This window comes from Cherax quadricarinatus, unplaced genomic scaffold (genome assembly GCF_038502225.1).
Source record: "Cherax quadricarinatus isolate ZL_2023a unplaced genomic scaffold, ASM3850222v1 Contig665, whole genome shotgun sequence".
Classification (NCBI taxonomy): domain Eukaryota; kingdom Metazoa; phylum Arthropoda; class Malacostraca; order Decapoda; family Parastacidae; genus Cherax; species Cherax quadricarinatus.
Window position 1 is genome coordinate 47,916 of NW_027195691.1, and position 19,413 is coordinate 67,328.

At 42.0% G+C, this 19,413-nt stretch overlaps 1 protein-coding gene across 1 annotated transcript in view; it reads left to right on the plus strand.

The window, feature by feature from the left end:
* Positions 1-1,254: 1,254 nt before the first annotated feature.
* The window catches only part of LOC128701948 (mitochondrial adenyl nucleotide antiporter SLC25A25-like), a 38,103-nt gene continuing 19,944 nt past the window's right edge, over positions 1,255-19,413 (plus strand). Inside the window, exons 1-3 of the mRNA XM_070080602.1 lie at positions 1,255-1,398; positions 6,322-6,433; positions 12,550-12,708. Of these exons, the coding sequence (XP_069936703.1) occupies positions 6,323-6,433; positions 12,550-12,708 (270 nt within the window). The 5' untranslated portion in view covers positions 1,255-1,398; position 6,322. The remainder of the gene's footprint in view (positions 1,399-6,321; positions 6,434-12,549; positions 12,709-19,413) is intronic.

Consider the following 19,413-nt stretch of genomic DNA (forward strand, 5'->3'; position numbering starts at 1 on the left):
TGCAACACAAGGGTATCTTGGTACAGATCTGCAATCAACTTTGTCAACGTCTACTAGTGAGAATGGCTGGATTTGAGAGGGACCTGACCTTCCAACGACAACATTCTTACCTCTACTAGTGGCCTACATCTCACCTCCTGGCGGTATATAGGCTCCATCCTGTCACTTCAACTCCATATTGTTTCAGGCTATGGAACAATACTCTTCTCCAGACTGAGGGACTGACCACCTCAAAACTTCAAGGGTGATGGACTGATTACATCGTTTTCAAGTATCTTCTGCTTCTATCAACTTTTCTGTACTCGACAGAAGAAGCCTACTGCGTAGGCGAAACGTTTTGAAATAAAGATACCTAACTGTTGCATATGTGTCTTACCTAACAACTAGGTTGTCTATGTTCACCCATCAGTAAAATTGGTACCTGGGTGTTAGTGGACTTGTGTGGGTCGCATCCTGGGACAAAACTGACCTAATTTGCAGGAAATGCTCAGCATAACAAGCTGCTTTTTATATAATCGTGTCATTGATGTCAGCTATGGTCTGTTTACCTTGTACATGTACTTGTAGTAAATGAAGATATTATTATTATTATTATTATTATTATTATTATTATTATTATTATTATTATTATTATTATTATTATTATTACGGGGACACCATTTATCGGTTCCCTTCTTGTGTTCTACGGAAATTTTACGGTTTTAGTGGGAACCCGGTTACTAAATTCAGGTGAGAGTGTAGGTGTCCTGCTCTGCTGGGGCTCAGGCAAGAGAATCCACCTGACGTGATTGGGAACTTTTATGTTTATGCTTCTATTTGCAAAGGAAACGGTAGTTCCCTTTGCAAATAGAAGCTAGCAGGAACACCCCTAACTAGGCCCATCCCTACTGGCTTAACTCTCCCCATAATGCTGACCCATAGGTTACCAGGAACACCCCTAAATAGACCTATCCCTACTGGCTTAAATTTCCCATGAATTTAATACTGACCCAAAAGCCAGCAGAAACAACCCTAAATAGGTCTATTCCTATAATACTGCATATGATAAAAATGAGTACGACCTATAGGCCAATTTGTTATTATTATAGCCCGTACGGTTTTAGCACTTCCCTGAATGTTAAAATAATCTGCCCTTCATGTAGAGTACTACTGGTAAAATAATACCACTAGCACTCTAGTGGTAAGAGTGGTAGTGTAGTAGTGCCATCTAGTGGTGGTAGTCAGAGTTAGTCAGGTTATCAGTGATGGTATTATAATGAAGGTCAGGATAGTGACCAACCTTAAGGTCACTAAAAGTCAGTTAACCTTCAGTGGTCGTACAAGAGAGATGTGATGCTCCTCCTCCTGCCGCCCCGCCGGTTTTACTGCTTCTTCAGCCTCTTAATACACCTAAATAACGTAAGTATGGTCTGTTGACGTGTTTGTAAGTACAACAGTAGAGTTGAGCTGCAGCTCCTGGTCCCTGCCACCAGTTTGCTCACTATTTTAATATTAATTTTCTTTGGGGTCTGATGTCTTGGAGGGGGTAATTGACCTCAGTGGAAGGGTGCTCTTCAAATTGTGTATTGTAATTCCTGCTTTCTCCCTCCCTTACTCCTACTCTTAAACTCTGCCAACTTCCCTATCACGTGCTTCTCTCCCTCACTTTATTTCTTCGTTTATTAGCTATTCTTTTTGTCCTCCACAGTCTTTCCCTGCCCCTTCATTTATCACTTGTGAATATTATGAGCCTTCCTATCTCGTGTCCTGTGTCTAGTTCAAAAAATCAATTGGGCTATTCTAATTTTGTAGGTTGAACGTTGTTTTTTTTCCTTTACTGTTCAGATTATTTTAGTATTTTTTCAGTTATATTAGCAGCACGTCTGTGTGTAGTGTAAAGCATAGGATGATGGCCCAGTGGCCAGCGGCCGGTGGCCCAGTGGCCTGGTGGCTAAAGCTCCCGCTTCACACACGGAGGGCCCGGGTTCGATTCCCGGCGGGTAGAAACATTTCGACACGTTTCCTTACACCTGTTGTCCTGTTCACCTAGCAGCAAATAGGTACCTGGGTGTTAGTCGACTGGTGTGGGTGGCATCCTGGGGGACAAGATTAAGGACCACAATGGAAATAAGTTAGACAGTCCTCGATGACGCACTGACTTTCTTGGGTTATCCTGGGTGGCTAACCCCCTGGGGTTAAAAATCCGAACGAAATCTTATCTTATCTTATCTTATGGTGGGTTTTGTCTTAGGTAGTTTTGTGTTTGCAACAAGTTCTTAATGTTGGATTGGTCTTTGCTGGCATCATGAATGGTGTGGTCATGAAAGATGTTCTTAGCTCTTTCTTAATCGCCTTGTGTTCGGTCTTGATGTCTCCAGCAGAAGCACTGATTTTGTGACACATATTAATACTGTAAAGGAAATTTGGTAGAGTTCATGTGATTTTTTCTTTGCACACTCACATTTTACTAGAGCTTAATCCTGCATATTTGTGCTGTGTTCACTATATAACATAATTTACTAACATTGCCTGTTTTTTCTGCTTGGGTTACAGAATAGTGTAAGTGTAGGGCATGTGGATAAGCCATGATGGTGGCGTGAAGTTGGAGGAAACGAGAGGAGGAGGAGATTGAGAGAGGGGCGGTACATGTAACTTAGGCACACCTCGTTTGTTACTGTAGTGGATGTTGAGTGTTGTTGTAACTGGTGCTTGCTTGTGTCAACACTGTGCCTTCTTCCCTTGTGGGTCAAATACACAACCCTGAGGCTTTGCACGTGTCATTAGGGCAAGCAAGTGCTGGCTTGTGAGGGGGCTTCAAGGTAAGTATTGATGTATCTATGTGCAGCCAAGCACCAGGTTCTTGATATGTGGGGGAAAAGATGACTGCGCCTGCATACAAGCCTTCTGATGTACATCACCGCAAAATTTGGCCATCAGTGCAGTCACATGCAGGATTCCCCCACAACAAGCACCCTCTGTAATTTAGTCTTGTGTTGCTCTTTAACCCTACTCACAAATTACATATTCCCTGTATGACAAGATAAGATTTCGTTCGGATTTTTAACCCCGGAGGGTTAGCCACCCAGGATAACCCAAGAAAGTCAGTGCGTCATCGAGGACTGTCTAACTTATTTCCATTGGGGTCCTTAATCTTGTCCCCCAGGATGCGACCCACACCAGTCCACTAACACCCAGGTACCTATTTGCTGCTAGGTGAACAGGACAATAGGTGTAAGGAAACGTGTCGGAATTTCCACCCGCCGGGAATCGAACCCGGGCCCTCCGTGTGTGAAGCGGGAGTTTTAGCCACCAGACCACCGGGCCACAATTTTCTGTAGTTACATATTTGGATAGATTAATACTGTATGTAGTTACTGTTCACAATGTAGTTACAAATTTTTTTGGTAAAGTTTTAAGTGTCCATACTACTGTCATGTAGTACTCTTGTTTCTGTATGAATACTGTATATTGCTTGTGTAGTGTATATGTGCATATACAGTATTTTTATAGATTGTTTATGATAGAATCTCTTAAAAAAATTTAATGAAAATCGAAAGCTATACAGTATTTAAATAATGAAATAGCACAATGAACAAGAGATGTAAAGTGGAGAAGCGATTGAGAGGTTTAATTGAAAGACTTTCCTCAAAGTCATTTGAGTCGGGGTAGAGAATGTAGCTTGCACTTTAAATTAAAGGTGTACATACAGACCCCTGGCAGTCTTCAAGCTGGCACTGGACAAGCACCTAAAGTCAGTTCCTGATCAGCCGGGCTGTGGCTCGTACGTTGGTTTGCGTGCAGCCAGCAGCAACAGCCTGGTTGATCAGGCGCTGATCCACCAGGAGGCCTGGTCACAGACCGGGCCGCGGGGGCGTTGACCCCCGAAACTTTCTCCAGGTAAACAACTATACCTCTGTTGATTTAATGAACAGTTGGTGATATTGGAGGAAAGCTTCTGCAGGAAATAAGTACAGTACAGTAATGTTATACATTACATAGTGTTGGTTAATCAAACATAAAAACACCTTCCAGGAATGGGAAAATGGAATTTATGTTTGGTTTTCATGGGACTTGTGAATTTCCACACCAAACATCTGTGGCTAGGTTTCAGTTTTGGGGTTGCTGTATATGTAGCATTTTTCTTTTCTTTCAGTGCTATTATCGATCCCCAAAAAGCATAATGGTCTTTGTTTTATGCTTCGCAGATTTCCAGAACTTCACCCATTAAATGTATCTTCTTTTATTTTGTGAATATTGGTAGTACAGTATTGGGTTAGCACTCAGCAGTTTGATAATTGATTTGAGGTGGTAGCTTTATTTCTGTGATTACAGTATTACTATACTTAAGTCACCGTAATTATGTATTGACTCGTGTGAAAAATTAATTTAAGAAAGGTTTATTGTCTAGGTATTCACCACAGTGGGAAGTACATATGGCAGACGAGTGCATTGCAAAGCATACTTAACTGACAACTTTCTATATTCACTAATATTTGTACTGTATATTTTTTCAGTGATTTGACCCATTTTTTGATTGAAAACAGGTTTTTTTTTTCTGGGGGAGAGGGGGAATATAAAAAATGGGGTTGGGTGCATAGAGGCTGGAGAAAAAACTTATATAATTAGCATTTAGTGAGGAGGAGAGTAAATTTAAGTTACTGTAGCTAGTACACTGATCAAGATCAAGCATGTTAAGCTGAGAGTAAAACTTTTTGATGGGATGCATGTATTCCTAGGTGTTAAAAATTTTTTTTTTAAATATCTTTATGAAGAATATGGAACAGATAAGTAAGAAGAATGTTAATGGGAACTAAGTGCAGTAGCATGGTAATGAATGGTTGGAAAGGGGGATGGAGTTCATTTTCCAGGGGATTGCATAGGCAGGGTAGTCAGTGTGTGTAAGATAAGATAAGAGAATCAGTAGCAGGGGTTTAGAGGTAGACATATTGACCAGTTGTTAGAATGTAAATCATGGTACTTACATTAGTATCAAGTCAGTATGGTACAGTAGATAAAGATTATTTTGGTTTAGAAAGACACGTAAGCAAACACTATAACATATTTATTAGAAAACGTTTCGGTCCTGGGACCTTGATCACTTCTAACATACAGAGGTAGAAAGACATTATACATATAGGCGGAGAGTGAGATGTGACGCACGTGACCTGAGGAATGTCATAAGAACGGAGGAACACTGTAGAAGGCCTACTGGCCCATGCGAGGCAGGTCCTTATCAAAACAACCTCTGCCTATGATGAGGACGGGTAGACGATGAAATCATGTGACTCCTGTGTTGTTGGGTTGGTGCTGCTTAAGTATCATGTATGCCAATGTTTTTGAAATTTTGTAGTTTCCAGTGTTGCGTTCTATAGTGTCGGTGACGGTGATTAGTGAGGCTTCTAGGCACCGTCGGCGTCTGAGGTCTGGCTCGGTGAGAACGAGTTGTGCCTCGTTCCAGTTCATCAAATGCCCCGTGGAGTCTCTGTGGAGGACACAGGCGTACCTTACATCGTCTCTGTTAGAGGCATTTCGATGCTCATTCAGGCGGACTGCAAGATCTCTGCCTGTCTCGCCTACATATTTCTTGGGACAGAACCCACAGGGGATAGTGTAGACGCCTGCTGTAGAAGTTAGAGGTGTGAGGCTGCGTTTAGTAGTGAGGTCTTTGATAGAGGATGTGTTTATGGTGGAAACGTTGATGTTACTCATAGCAAGTGCCCGGCGAGTATTCGTGGCAACATCGCCACATGGGAGTACTATGAACTGTTTAGGGGGCTGTTCCATGGGCGGTTTGTTGAGGATAGCTTGTGCCTTAGAGTCTGCAATCTCGGATGAAGAAAGATGGGAACTGAAGACGTGTAAAGGCTTGTGTTATGTAAGTGCATTCTTCTTCTAGAAAACAAGGGCTGGAGATGTTCTTATGTTCTTATGACATTCCTCAGGTCACGTGCGTCACATCTCACTCTCCGCCTCTATGTATAATGTCTTTCTACCTCTGTATGTTAGAAGTGATCAAGGTCCCAGGACCAAAACGTTTTCTAATAAATATGTTATAGTGTTTGCTTACGTGTCTTTCTAAACCAACTTGTCGGTATTTATTACCAAGGTTTATACCAAAGATTATTTTAAACTAAAATTGCATACCCTAGGCCCAAAACTATTTAGACAGGTGTCTGTATAAGCTGTATTAATTTATTTTCCTCTTTATAGATATTGATAGCTGGGATAGTACAGTAGAAAATGATGGGCACAGTGTGTGATAACCCATAATTGTAGCTTTAAAATACATAGTTAAATTGAATGTTCTGTGCATTATTACAAAAAAATTATTATTATTTTCAGAATGGACAAAGATGGCACTGTAGACATAAACTTTGACGAGTGGAGAGACTACTTACTGTTCCATCCATCAGTAAATCTTCATGATATTATTCTTTCCTGGAGACATGCCATAGTAAGTGTTTGATAGATAGACCAGTTTTACCTTGGTATTTAAGATTGTGAACTTACTCTTTTCTCCTTCAGTGCCACCTTCAAACACCCCTCACATGTCAGCCTCTCAAGCAGAGTCATATTCAAATTCAAAGTTTATTCTCTATAAGGATTACAATGCTGAGTTTACAGAAATTTGGTTATTGTTTGGTTTACATGTAGTAAAATTGTGATTACAGAGTGTACCACTAGAACGCTTAGCATGGCTAGGTATTACAGAGTGTACCACTAGAACACTTAGCATGGCTAGGTATTACAGAGTGTACCACTAGAACGCTTAGCATGGCTAGGTATTACAGAGTGTACCACTAGAACGCTTAGCATGGCTAGGTATTACAGAGTGTACCACTAGAACACTTAGCATGGCTAGGTATTACAGAGTGTACCACTAGAACACTTAGCATGGCTAGGTATTACAGAGTGTACCACTAGAACGCTTAGCATGGCTAGGTATTACAGAGTGTACCACTAGAACACTTAGCATGGCTAGGTATTACAGAGTGTACCACTAGAACACTTAGCATGGCTAGGCATTACAGAGTGTACCACTAGAACGCTTAGCATGGCTAGGTATTACAGAGTGTACCACTAGAACACTTAGCATGGCTAGGCATTACAGAGTGTACCACTAGAACGCTTAGCATGGCTAGGCATTACAGAGTGTACCACTAGAACGCTTAGCATGGCTAGGCATTACAGAGTGTACCACTAGAACGCTTAGCATGGCTAGGCATTACAGAGTGTACCACTAGAACGCTTAGCATGGCTAGGCATTACAGAGTGTACCACTAGAACGCTTAGCATGGCTAGGCATTACAGAGTGTACCACTAGAACGCTTAGCATGTACCACTAGCTAGGCATTACAGAGTGTACCACTAGAACGCTTAGCATGGCTAGGCATTACAGAGTGTACCACTAGAACGCTTAGCATGGCTAGGCATTTCGGGCATACTTAGTTTTATTCTTAATTGTAAAATATTACAAATTATGAGGTAAGTTGGTATTATGGCTAAGTGACTAAATACTAGTTTGTGAGTTTAGCAATGTGAATGCTTTTGTTTTGGCACAGTACATAGTTTCAGTATTGGAGTATCACAGGATTCATTATTTTAAGACTGAGATTAATATTTCTGTTTATGGTCAAATGAGTGAGTGAGTGTAAGTGTGAACCACCAGGTGGTATTCGTGTAGTTAGTTGACGGGGTGTAGTCTAATAATATAACTATATATTTTTCCATGTATCTTAAGATACAAGCTTGGGCTCGATAACCAATAGTGGTGTATGGTGGTTATTGTCACAGGGTGTTCACTGTGGGGTAGCACAGTGGAATGTGTAGTGCTATTGTGGGGTAGCACAGTGGGATGTGTAGTGCTATTGTGGGGTAGCACAGTGGGATGTGTAGTGCTATTGTGGGGTAGCACAGTGGGATGTGTAGTGCTATTGTGGGGTAGCACAATGGGATGTGTAGTGCTATTGTGGGGTAGCACAGTGGGATGTGTAGTGCTATTGTGGGGTAGCACAGTGGGATGTGTAGTGCTATTGTGGGGTAGCACAGTGGGATGTGTAGTGCTATTGTGGGGTAGCACAGTGGGATGTGTAGTGCTATTGTGGGGTAGCACAGTGGGATGTGTAGTGCTATTGTGGGGTAGCACAGTGGGATGTGTAGTGCTATTGTGGGGTAGCACAGTGGGATGTGTAGTGCTATTGTGGGGTAGCACAGTGGGATGTGTAGTGCTATTGTGGGGTAGCACAGTGGGATGTGTAGTGCTATTGTGGGGTAGCACAGTGGGATGTGTAGTGCTATTGTGGGGTAGCACAGTGGGATGTGTAGTGCTATTGTGGGGTAGCACAGTGGGATGTGTAGTGCTATTGTGGGGTAGCACAGTGGGATGTGTAGTGCTATTGTGGGGTAGCACAGTGGGATGTGTAGTGCTATTGTGGGGTAGCACAGTGGGATGTGTAGTGCTATTGTGGGGTAGCACAGTGGGATGTGTAGTGCTATTGTGGGGTAGCACAGTGGGATGTGTAGTGCTATTGTGGGGTAGCACAGTGGGATGTGTAGTGCTATTGTGGGGTAGCACAGTGGGATGTGTAGTGCTATTGTATGTGTAGTGCTATTGTGGGGTAGCACAGTGGGATGTGTAGTGCTATTGTGGGGTAGCACAGTGGGATGTGTAGTGCTATTGTGGGGTAGCACAGTGGGATGTGTAGTGCTATTGTGGGGTAGCACAATGGGATGTGTAGTGCTATTGTGGGGTAGCACAGTGGGATGTGTAGTGCTATTGTGGGGTAGCACAGTGGGATGTGTAGTGCTATTGTGGGGTAGCACAGTGGGATGTGTAGTGCTATTGTGGGGTAGCACAGTGGGATGTGTAGTGCTATTGTGGGGTAGCACAGTGGGATGTGTAGTGCTATTGTGGGGTAGCACAGTGGGATGTGTAGTGCTATTGTGGGGTAGCACAGTGGGATGTGTAGTGCTATCAGAACAACTGCCACAGTATTTTCTAACAGGGAACAGAAAAATTAGTTTCCATTTATGATCCATGATTATATTATTGAGTGAGATTAATATTTATGATGAATACACCATTATTGGTGGGTGTGCAGCACTCTTAGCACACCCGGCATACACACCCCTTGGTAAGGAACAACAATCAGGCCTGAAGCCTGTCTGCAAGAGTAGATAATTTCAAATTGCCCAAATCCAAACTGTGTGTAGATCATTACATTAAGAGCTATGATTATGGTTTGGCTTTAGACAATAAGCTATACACGACAGTATTACTAGGTGAGTGTTTTTGTATATAAATGAACGTTTCACATTCATCCATGAATTATATGTATAGTGAAGCTTCAGTATGGATTATCAATTGGAGGGGTGTTCGTTTAAATGAAAATTCTTTGTATCAAAATCCCCAATGCAATGGACATGGTCCATTATGAACACTCCTAATAGTCCATTGTATGGGGGAGCCCACTGGATACACACACCACCAAGGAACAAAATCTTGATGCAGTAGACTTGGTCTGTTATATTAGAAGCCTACCAACCCCACACACACACACACACACACACACACACACACACACACACACACACACACACACACACACACACACACACACACACACACACACACACACACACACACACACACACACACCACAGTGGGCACCTGTGACGAGCGGGGTCCCACAGGGGTCGGTCCTAGGACCAGTGCTATTTTTGGTATATGTGAACGACATGACGGAAGGGTTAGACTCAGAAGTGTCCCTGTTTGCAGATGATGTGAAGTTAATGAGGAGAATTAAATCTGATGAGGACCAGGCAGGACTTCAAAGAGACCTGGACAGACTGGACACCTGGTCCAGCAAATGGCTTCTCGAATTTAATCCTGCCAAATGCAAAGTCATGAAGATAGGGGAAGGGCACAGAAGACCACAGACAGAGTATAGGCTAGGTGGCCAAAGACTGCAAACCTCACTCAAGGAGAAAGATCTTGGGGTGAGTATAACACCGAGCATGTCTCCGGAAGCACACATCAATCAGATAACTGCTGCAGCATATGGGCGCCTGGCAAACCTGAGAACAGCATTCCGACACCTTAGTAAGGAATCATTCAAGACACTGTACACCGTGTATGTCAGGCCCATACTGGAGTATGCAGCACCTGTTTGGAACCCGCACTTGATAAAGCACGTCAAGAAACTAGAGAAAGTACAAAGGTTTGCAACAAGGTTAGTTCCAGAGCTAAGGGGAATGTCCTATGAAGAAAGATTAAGGGAAATCGGCCTGACGACACTGGAGGACAGGAGGGTCAGGGGAGACATGATAACGACATATAAAATACTGCGTGGAATAGACAAGGTGGACAAGGACAGGATGTTCCAGGGAGGGGACACAGAAACAAGAGGCCACAATTGGAAGTTGAAGACACAAATGAGTCAGAGAGATAGTAGGAAGTATTTCTTCAGTCATAGAGTTGTAAGGCAGTGGAATAGCCTAGAAAATGACGTAGTGGAGGCAGGAACCATACACAGTTTTAAGACGAGGTTTGATAAAGCTCAGGGAGCGGGGAGAGAGAGGGTCTAGTAGCAACCGGTGAAGAGGCGGGGCCAGGAGCTAGGACTCGACCCCTGCAACCACAAATAGGTGAGTACAAATAGGTGAGTACACACACACACACACACACACACACTACCACTAATGGACAAAATTTCAGTGCACTGGACTTTGTCCATTGCATCAAAGAATTGTACAGCCAGATATTTTGTCAGTTATGTTCAAAATCTATAACATAGGAGTCTATTATATTAAGTTTTACTTTGTATACCTACTTTATGGTAGATGTAGAGCTGAGTTAAAGGTAAATTGACCAGGTAATTGTGTGTTGTACATACAGAGAATGATCACAGTCGGGAGGATTCGATCCCACTACAGGGAAACTGGCAAGGTTCCCAAAGTGACACACTACACCACTCAGCCACAGATGCCTCAAAGGCTGGGAAGCCTGGTTTACAAGCCATGTTTTGAGGCATTTGTAAACCTTTTATACTCTCATTATTTTTAATAGTGGAAAGTTATTTAACCAGTTAACTATATCAATAGTACTATTGATGTAAAAGATTTCAGGGTTTATCTTGTTAATGAACTGCTGAAGCAATAATACAGAATACGACTAAACAGTTATATTACATTTAGTGATGTGTGTCTTCATTCTGTACATTATTTTGCAACATTAGATAAGCTGAAAGCAGTGCAAAAAATTTACTTATCACTATATATTATACACATGAGATTTTTTTTGTCAAGTGTTGTGTAGTCTTCCTCTTGTGATATTCTTTATACAAAATATTTCCACTGAAAATTTCTTTACAATAATTTTCAGAATATCGTTGTACCGATATTTTTTGCAAGTGTTGGATGTTTGGTATTGCCAATACGTTTGGTAGAAAGATGCCTGGAACAAAGTCAGCTATTCATATAGAGGACATTTTCCTCTGGGTATATGGTTCACTGAGCTATGAATTGATAAAGCTCTATGCAGAATGAAACTGTAATATAAAGGCTTGCTCTATGTACCTAGTATCTTTCTACCATTTTTTGTGGCTTCCTTTTCAGTTCATCATTTTCACTTACCTTGTGGTTTATCTATCCTTCCAAAATGTAGCCGAGGCAATGGTGTCAGGTGTCTTCACACTTTTACTCTTAGCAAATATACCCTATAGTTTTACCATACCTTTTGAATGCTGATCAGTATCAGCATTCTTTTCTACTTAGCACAGCCCCTCAAGGAAGGTTCCTTGATGTTGGTGAGGGGCTCTTGATTTAGGGAATTGGATCTGTGCTCCAGTTCCCCGAATTAAGCCTGAATGCCTTCCACATCCCCCCCCCTAGGCGCTGTATAATCCTCCGGGTTTAGCGCTTCCCCCTTGATTATAATAATAATAATAATTCTACTTAGCATTTTATTCATATCACCTTACTTTCTCTTGCTTCATGAGGTACACAGGAGCCAACAAATCTTCTCTTTACATTCACCATCCTTATTGGTCTTGTAGCTACTTAACAAAAGTCCCTCAGATACCTATAAGTACTTAACAGTTCCATAATTTTTTTTTTTGCTAATGTTTTGCATAGTATTAGTTAATAAACAACAAAATCTGATAAATGTTACTGTGTGGCCCGGTGGCCTGGTGGCTAAAGCTCCCGCCTCACACACGGAGGGCCCGGGTTCGATTCCCGGCGGGTGGAAACATTTCGACACGTTTCCTTACACCTGTTGTCCTGTTCACCTAGCAGCAAATAGGTACCTGGGTGTTAGTCGACTGGTGTGGGTCGCATCCTGGGGGACAAGATTAAGGACCCCAATGGAAATAAGTTAGACAGTCCTCGATGACGCACTGACTTTCTTGGGTTATCCTGGGTGGCTAACCCTCCGGGGTTAAAAATCCGAACGAAATCTTAAATAAAAATTGCATGTTGTGATCAATATTTGAGACTTCCCAGGTTATTAAACTAATTAATGCTATACAAAATATGGGTTTACCTTCATTGCAATGTTACATTTCACAGAATCTTGACGTTGGTGAGGATCTTTCTGTACCGGAAGATTTCTCTCTAGAAGAATGGTTGTCTGGCAAGTGGTGGAGACATCTGGTGGCTGGAGGAGTAGCTGGTATGGTGTCTAGAACTTGTACAGCTCCACTGGACAGACTCAAGGTCTTCCTTCAGGTCAGTTATTAATCCAGATATGTACTATACAGTAACTGTAAACTACAATTAGGCATACCAGCTAGCTCCCTTCAAGGTGGTGCTGTGATGTCATTGAAGGACTCTTGATCCCAGTAATTGGAGTTATCCTCCCTTTCCTTGGATGAAACCTGTCTCCCATTCCCAAGGTGTTGTATGACCCTTCTCCATAAATAATAATAATCATAAGCATACTGGTTAATATGTATGTATTTAAGAAGGGTAGGTTCAGTATTTTAGGCTGATGTTTATCATATCATCAAAATAATCTGAAATGACAAGTAAAATTGTGATACAGTACTTTATTAAATTTTCTGTGTGGGAAAAACAATGGGCTAGTAACCCCTTTTCCTGTAAAGATTACTAAAAAGAACAAGAAGAAGAAAATTGTCAAAGTGGGAAGTCTGAATGTGCGTGGATGTTGTGCAAATGATAAGAAAGAGATGATTGTGGATGTTATGAATGAGAAGAAACTGGATGTCCTGGCTTTAAGTGAAACAAAGCTGAAGGGGGTGGGAGAGTTTCAATGGAGAGGAATAAATGGGGTTAGGTCAGGGGTTTCAAATAGAGTTAGAGCTAAAGAAGGAGTAGCAATAATATTGAAGGATAAGCTATGGCAGGAAAAGAGGGACTACAAATGCATAAATTCAAGGATTATGTGGAGTAAAATAAAGATTGGATGTGAAAAGTGGGTTATAGTAAGCGTGTATGCACCTGGAGAAGAAAGAAGTGTAGAGGAGAGAGAGAGATTTTGGGAAATGTTGAGTGAATGCGTGGGGAGTTTTGAATCAAGTGTGAGAGTAATGGTGGTTGGGGATTTCAGTGCTAAAGTGGGTAAAAATGTTATGGAGGGAGTAGTAGGTAAATTTGGGATGCCAGGGGTAAATGTAAATGGGGAGCCTTTAATTGAGCTATGTGTAGAAAGAAATTTGGTAATAAGTGTTATGCAGGGTTCTGCATGACATCGTATGTACATATTAGTGGGGAAGTGTGCCATAATAATATGAATATTGTAGTTGTAAGGAATAATTTTATAATTCATAATGTGCTTTTGGAGGTACTGTAAAGTACTCTAACTATAATTATAAAGAATGGAGTTAGTAATTTATTTTCCAAGGATGTTTGGGTACGCAGAGTAAGCGTGGGGGAGGAGGTCACGTGACATTAGGATGGCGGTAGAAGCTGGCGTCGGAGATGCTGTATATTTTAAGTTAAGTTTGCAATAATTCATTCATTTTGTTTATCCAATTCAAGCCATAGGCTTTCATATGGCTTACCTGTATGTTAACCCAGGCACTGACATGGTCAGGGTGCTGTGGGATGAGTGATGAAGTAAGAAATGAGGTTTGTGGTGCCATGATGGCCTGACGCTGACGAAGCCTAGTGTTATGGTGGCTGAACCTCCAGCCAGCTGTGTGTACCTTCATTTGGGCGTGTAGAATTAAGGTTTTTATGTTATGGTGATTAAATAGATATATTTTCCTAATTGGGATTTTTGCCTAACCCTCTGTTAACCAACCCCTTGAAGTAACACATACTGGTTTAGCGCTTTCTGTTTTTAACTGGGATAGCTCGGGGTGGCCAGTTTGGGCTTGAGATGTGTGTAACTTTTACCTTTGCCCTTAGACCAGGCTCAAGCCCCCAGCTATCCCACATTATTGCGTAACATGGGGGCCTGTCAATGGGAGAATTATCAAATTTTTGTGGTAATTCAAGTTTGCAACCTGGAAAGTCAATAATAATTCTTTACTGGGTTGGTCAGAGGAAACATTCACTATAACACTAAAATAATAATTTACCTTTGTTTGTAATATTGCTAGTTTTTAGGGTGTTATTATTAACTAATACCCTGTGAATAATTTACCTTTGTTTGCAATATTGCTAGTTTTTAGGGTGTTATTATTAATTAATACCCTGTGAATAATTTCCCTTTCTGTATAATATTGCTGGTTTTAGGGTGTTATTATTAATTAATGCTCTATAAATCATTTACCTTTCTGTACCATATTGTTGATTTTTAGGATGTTAATAATACTTGATGTTTTGTGCATAATTTACCCTTGCAGGTACAATCTTGCTGATTTTTGGGAGGTTATGCTCACCTAAATTTCTGGAAATAATTTACCTTTGCAAGTGCAGTAGCTCTTTTATTTTTTTTTCTGCCAGGATTTTCTTTTTGTGTGCAGTTCTCTTTAATTTGAGGGAGTCACATGACAACTCATTGTGAATACCCTACTTCAGTATATGTACCTTGCTGTGTGCTTTATTATTTTATATCAGTAAGTTCTGTGGCTGGTAGTAACATTTGGTGCTATTATTTCCCAAAATGGCTGACACTGGTGAAAATTCTGTGGGTGACATGCATTTGGAAGGTGACATTGAATCAAATCCCCATGATAGGGACCTGGATAAGGAAGTAGTAATTTTACAAATGAAATTAACCCTAGTTGCAGAAGAAAAGGAACGGTTAAGAATTGAGCGTACAAAGATCCAGGAACAGAGAGCCTTAGAGGAGCTTTTCATTTGGATAAAGCCATAAAATTTGTGCCCAAATTCCTAGAGAAAGACCCAGACCAGTTTTTTCTGTTATTTGAAAGTACGGCCAAATCCCAAGGTTGGCCGGAAAAGGAATGGGCGACATTAGCAAGAACCCAATTAGTTGGTAAAGGGTTACAGGCTATTAGTTCTTTAGAAGGATCTGCCTTTTCTGATTATCATAAGCTAAAAGAGGTAGTTTTACTGGCTTATCAAATGTTGCTGGAAAGGTACAGGCAGAAATTCAGAGGACTAAAGTTTCAGTCAGGGCAGTCTTTGGTGGAATATGGTAAGGAGAAGATGTCACTTCTAAATAGGTGGTGTCGCTCAAAGGGGGTGGTAGGCAATTATGAAGGTGTAATTACCTTAATTTTGTTAGAGGATCTTTTGAGAAATGTTCCTTGTGACCTTAAGGCATATCTTGAGGAGAAGGATCTTGATGATTTTAATAATGCTTTAGAGCTGGGTGACAGATTTTTAGCTAACCAAAAATTTGGTAGCAGTTACCACACCCCACATACTAATAATGGTAAGTTTTCTCCACCCACAAATAGGAATAAGAAATTTCAGAAGTTTAAGCCACCCATTTATCAGCCTAATAACCACAAGGGTTTTAATAACCCTAATTTTCCAGTACCCACTCGAGGAGGTTTTAAGTCAGCTATCACAGGTCCAGGACTACAAGGAACAGGTGGGACGAGCCCAGTTCCCCAGAACCAAGGGATCCAACCTAGGTCAGATGGGCAGGGGGCCTTTAAACCTTATCACTGTACATATTGCAATAAACAGGGCCACCTGCAGCCATATTGTCGAAAGATGCTTAGGGACCAGGCTGCGACAGATGCTTCTCCAGTAAATACACCGATTACACATGATGTGGCTTGCATTGCAGTTTTGCCCCAAGGTATCCAAAGAAGACCAGCAGTCTTTGACCCTCAGATGAAGGTCTATTCAAGTAAGTCTACTGTGGCCTTACACCAAAATGAAGGTAGGATCACGGGTGTTATGTCTTTGAGGGACACTTGTAGCACATACACCTTGCTTCGCAGGGGTGTATTGCCAGTGTTGGATGACACCTACACCGGATTGGACATTTTTCTTAAAGGGATAACTGGAGTCCCTGTCAGGACTCCAGTGCACAGGTTATGGATAGAGTCTGAGTACCAGTCTGGGTACCTACCTGTAGGTATTGCAGAAGATGTACCTTTTGCAGGAGTTGACCTTCTACTAGGCAACAATGTTGTGGGACTCCTCAAAAGTGAGGAATGTTTGGTTTTGCAGGACCCTGCTTTACAAGGTGGTAATGACCCAATTGGAGCAACGGTACCTGAAAATTTTTCAATGTGCTTTCAGACTAAACAGGGGAACAAGGTAGGAGCTGTGCCTCACTGTGACCCTTCTGCACACTGTGGTGATGGTTTGGGCATGGGGAGCCTGTTCATTGAGTCTGACCTGCAGGAGATTCTGAGCAGTGATGAACCGGCTCAACCGGAACTCGGTTGGAGAAGTGGTCTTGGTGCTGATGTGGGAAAAAATCCCCTGACTGCAGCAGCTGAGTGAGGCCCGGGAAGGTTGTGACCTCCGGAACGCTATTCATTTATCAGTTGTCGCGGAGGATGTGGTTCCCAAATTTACCAAGTGTTTATTTTGCAGAGTTGATCAAATGAGCAAGACTCTTTTTAAGAGGACCTGTGCTTACGTGGACGCGGCAGAACTATTAAAGTGTCTTTGTCAGTATTTTTTACAGATTCTGAAGGAATGGCATTTCAGTGTTAAGACGGGAGAGCTAAATAATCAGTGTTTATTAATAAATTCCTTTTCTAACAGGTTACCAGAGTCTGTACCCTTTCTGAATAATTTTGTGTGTGTGGTTTTGAGATTTCTGGTGAAACATTTTTGTCCCTTAGGCTTTGCACAAATCACCCAGACGTCATATTTTATGAAATGTCATGTAGTTTTGAGAGGCCTACTTGAGGTTAAATTTACCAATGTATATCATCCTAGGAGTCAAAGAAAAGCTCCATGGTTTTCCCAGTCTCTCAGGGCAATGCATATTTGTTTTCCCCAGTACCAGAAGGACTGGGAGGAGGGAATTCCCCTCCCTTTCATTACCGTGTGGGGAAGCACTCTGGAATCATTAAGTCATGTGCTATGTGAGGATGGTGATGTTTCCCCGGCGGTGTTTTTTCTCGGTTTCAGAAAATTCTTGGCTAAGATGAGGTCGATGGCACTAGTGCACCAGTCTGCCAGTCCGCCCAGGATGACGTGGGACTATGAGGTGGTGCTACACATTCTGGAAGCTGGAGAGATGGGATTGGCACTGGAACCGGGTCCTGGGAAGGCTATGATGGAACTGTGTGGTGACTTCAAAATGATGATGGATAAAGTCCCTGAGAAAGAAAATGTAAGCAGGAAAATTGTAAGAGATTGTGGAAGATTTGGATCTTCTGAAAGACTGGTTGAAGTGTTGGCTCAGCCGTGGTGCACCTTAGTGAAAGAGTTTTGGGATGCTGAAAAATGGGGCCATGTTAAACCCCATGAGGTAGAGGTTTCCGATTTTGTGAAATGTCAGCAGGTCTGGCATGATGTAAGCTGGGGTGAAATAGGTTCCTTGAAGGAAGTGAAGTGTTTATTTCTAGAGACTGTATTTGTATCCAGCGAGAGTCGGTGGACGTTGTTTTTTACTGGTCTCACACTAGGTGATACCTTGAAAACGTGCACTGACTGCCGCCAGGTACAGTTAAAAAATAAGGTTTTGTCTCCTCTTTATGAACTACATGCAAATTGTGTGAATGAACAGTGGGTGCGTCATCTGCTTCCCACGACCATGTGTGCCAAGGACACACCCGTATTTGTAACTTTAATATCTCTGTCCATGTACCTTTTGTATGCCATTAGCCCTCAAGATCTTTTATGTGTAATCCTGAGTTACCCTCCCCGGGTTTTGCAAAATAATACAGAGGTTGGGTCAGTCTTGTTGCAGGGTAGAGCAGGAGAAGTAATGCCACTCGGCTGCTTCTCAGCAAAAAGTAGCAGGCACCAAAGAAGTTATACCTCCATAGAAAAGGAGGCTCTTGCTTTATTGTTGGCAGTGCAACACTTTGACGTGCACATATCTAAATCAGTTCACCCTATAACTGTGTATAGTGACCATAATCCCTTACGTTTCCTTCATTTAATGAGGAACCACAATCAGAGACTTACGAGGTGGGCCTTGTTTCTCCAACCTCTTAATCTGGTGATTCGTTATGTGAAGGGAGCGGAGAATGTGGTTGCTGATGCCTTGTCTCGTGTTTAAAGTGCACAATGTAGTGTATAGATCACTTATCTATTCTTATTTTGCAGTGGTTTGCGGTAGACGAGTAGATGGAACTCTGGGCCACCCAAAGGAGAAGGGCAGGTTGAGCTGGAGCTGGAGGTATCAGGATTCCCTAGTGTGTGTGTATTTAGGGGGGTAGACACATCAAAGACCATGCCTAGGTAAGGTATGCTACGTTTTTTAGGTGTTGGCTGGAATGCCTCGCCTCTGTTTTATGTTGGTATAGGGACTGTTGGACCTAATGTTTTAGTGAATGTGGGGCTGGGGGTGATGCCCTCCACTGTTTGGGTCATGTCTTTTGATCCGAGGTGTTTTGGTTCTCCAGGACTCTTTTTCAATTTTTCCTTTTTGGATCACCACTGGGGTGACTCCAGGGTCCTTGGAATGACATGTAGGTTGCGGCCTGGGAGGTCCACCTTTTCGGGGTCTTCAGTGATGACTCCAGGGTTTTACGGCCGCAGTCCCACCAACAAGATTTATGTGCCTATCCACCCGTTGTTTTTAGGGGCCTGAGATTTTCCCCTCTCCTGTGCTCTCCTGATTCTCGCAGAGGTGTGTCATGGGGAACCAGTTTTGTTTACTAAAGATTGCTGTGAGATGGGAGTGATAATGTGATGTTGTTTTCTCCGTAGAATTTAACCTGTAACATATGTTTTTCTTTTCTTTGAACTCCTGGAAAATGTACTTACTGTTTAAAAGTTTTTTTGGTGGCACCTACAGTTTGGTCTGCCTTGCAACATACTGAACTTTGGTGTTACTTCATTAAACGGCATTCCTCAGGGGCACTTTTGTACAAAGTTTACTTGCTTGTTTATAAGTTTGCTTGATGTAAT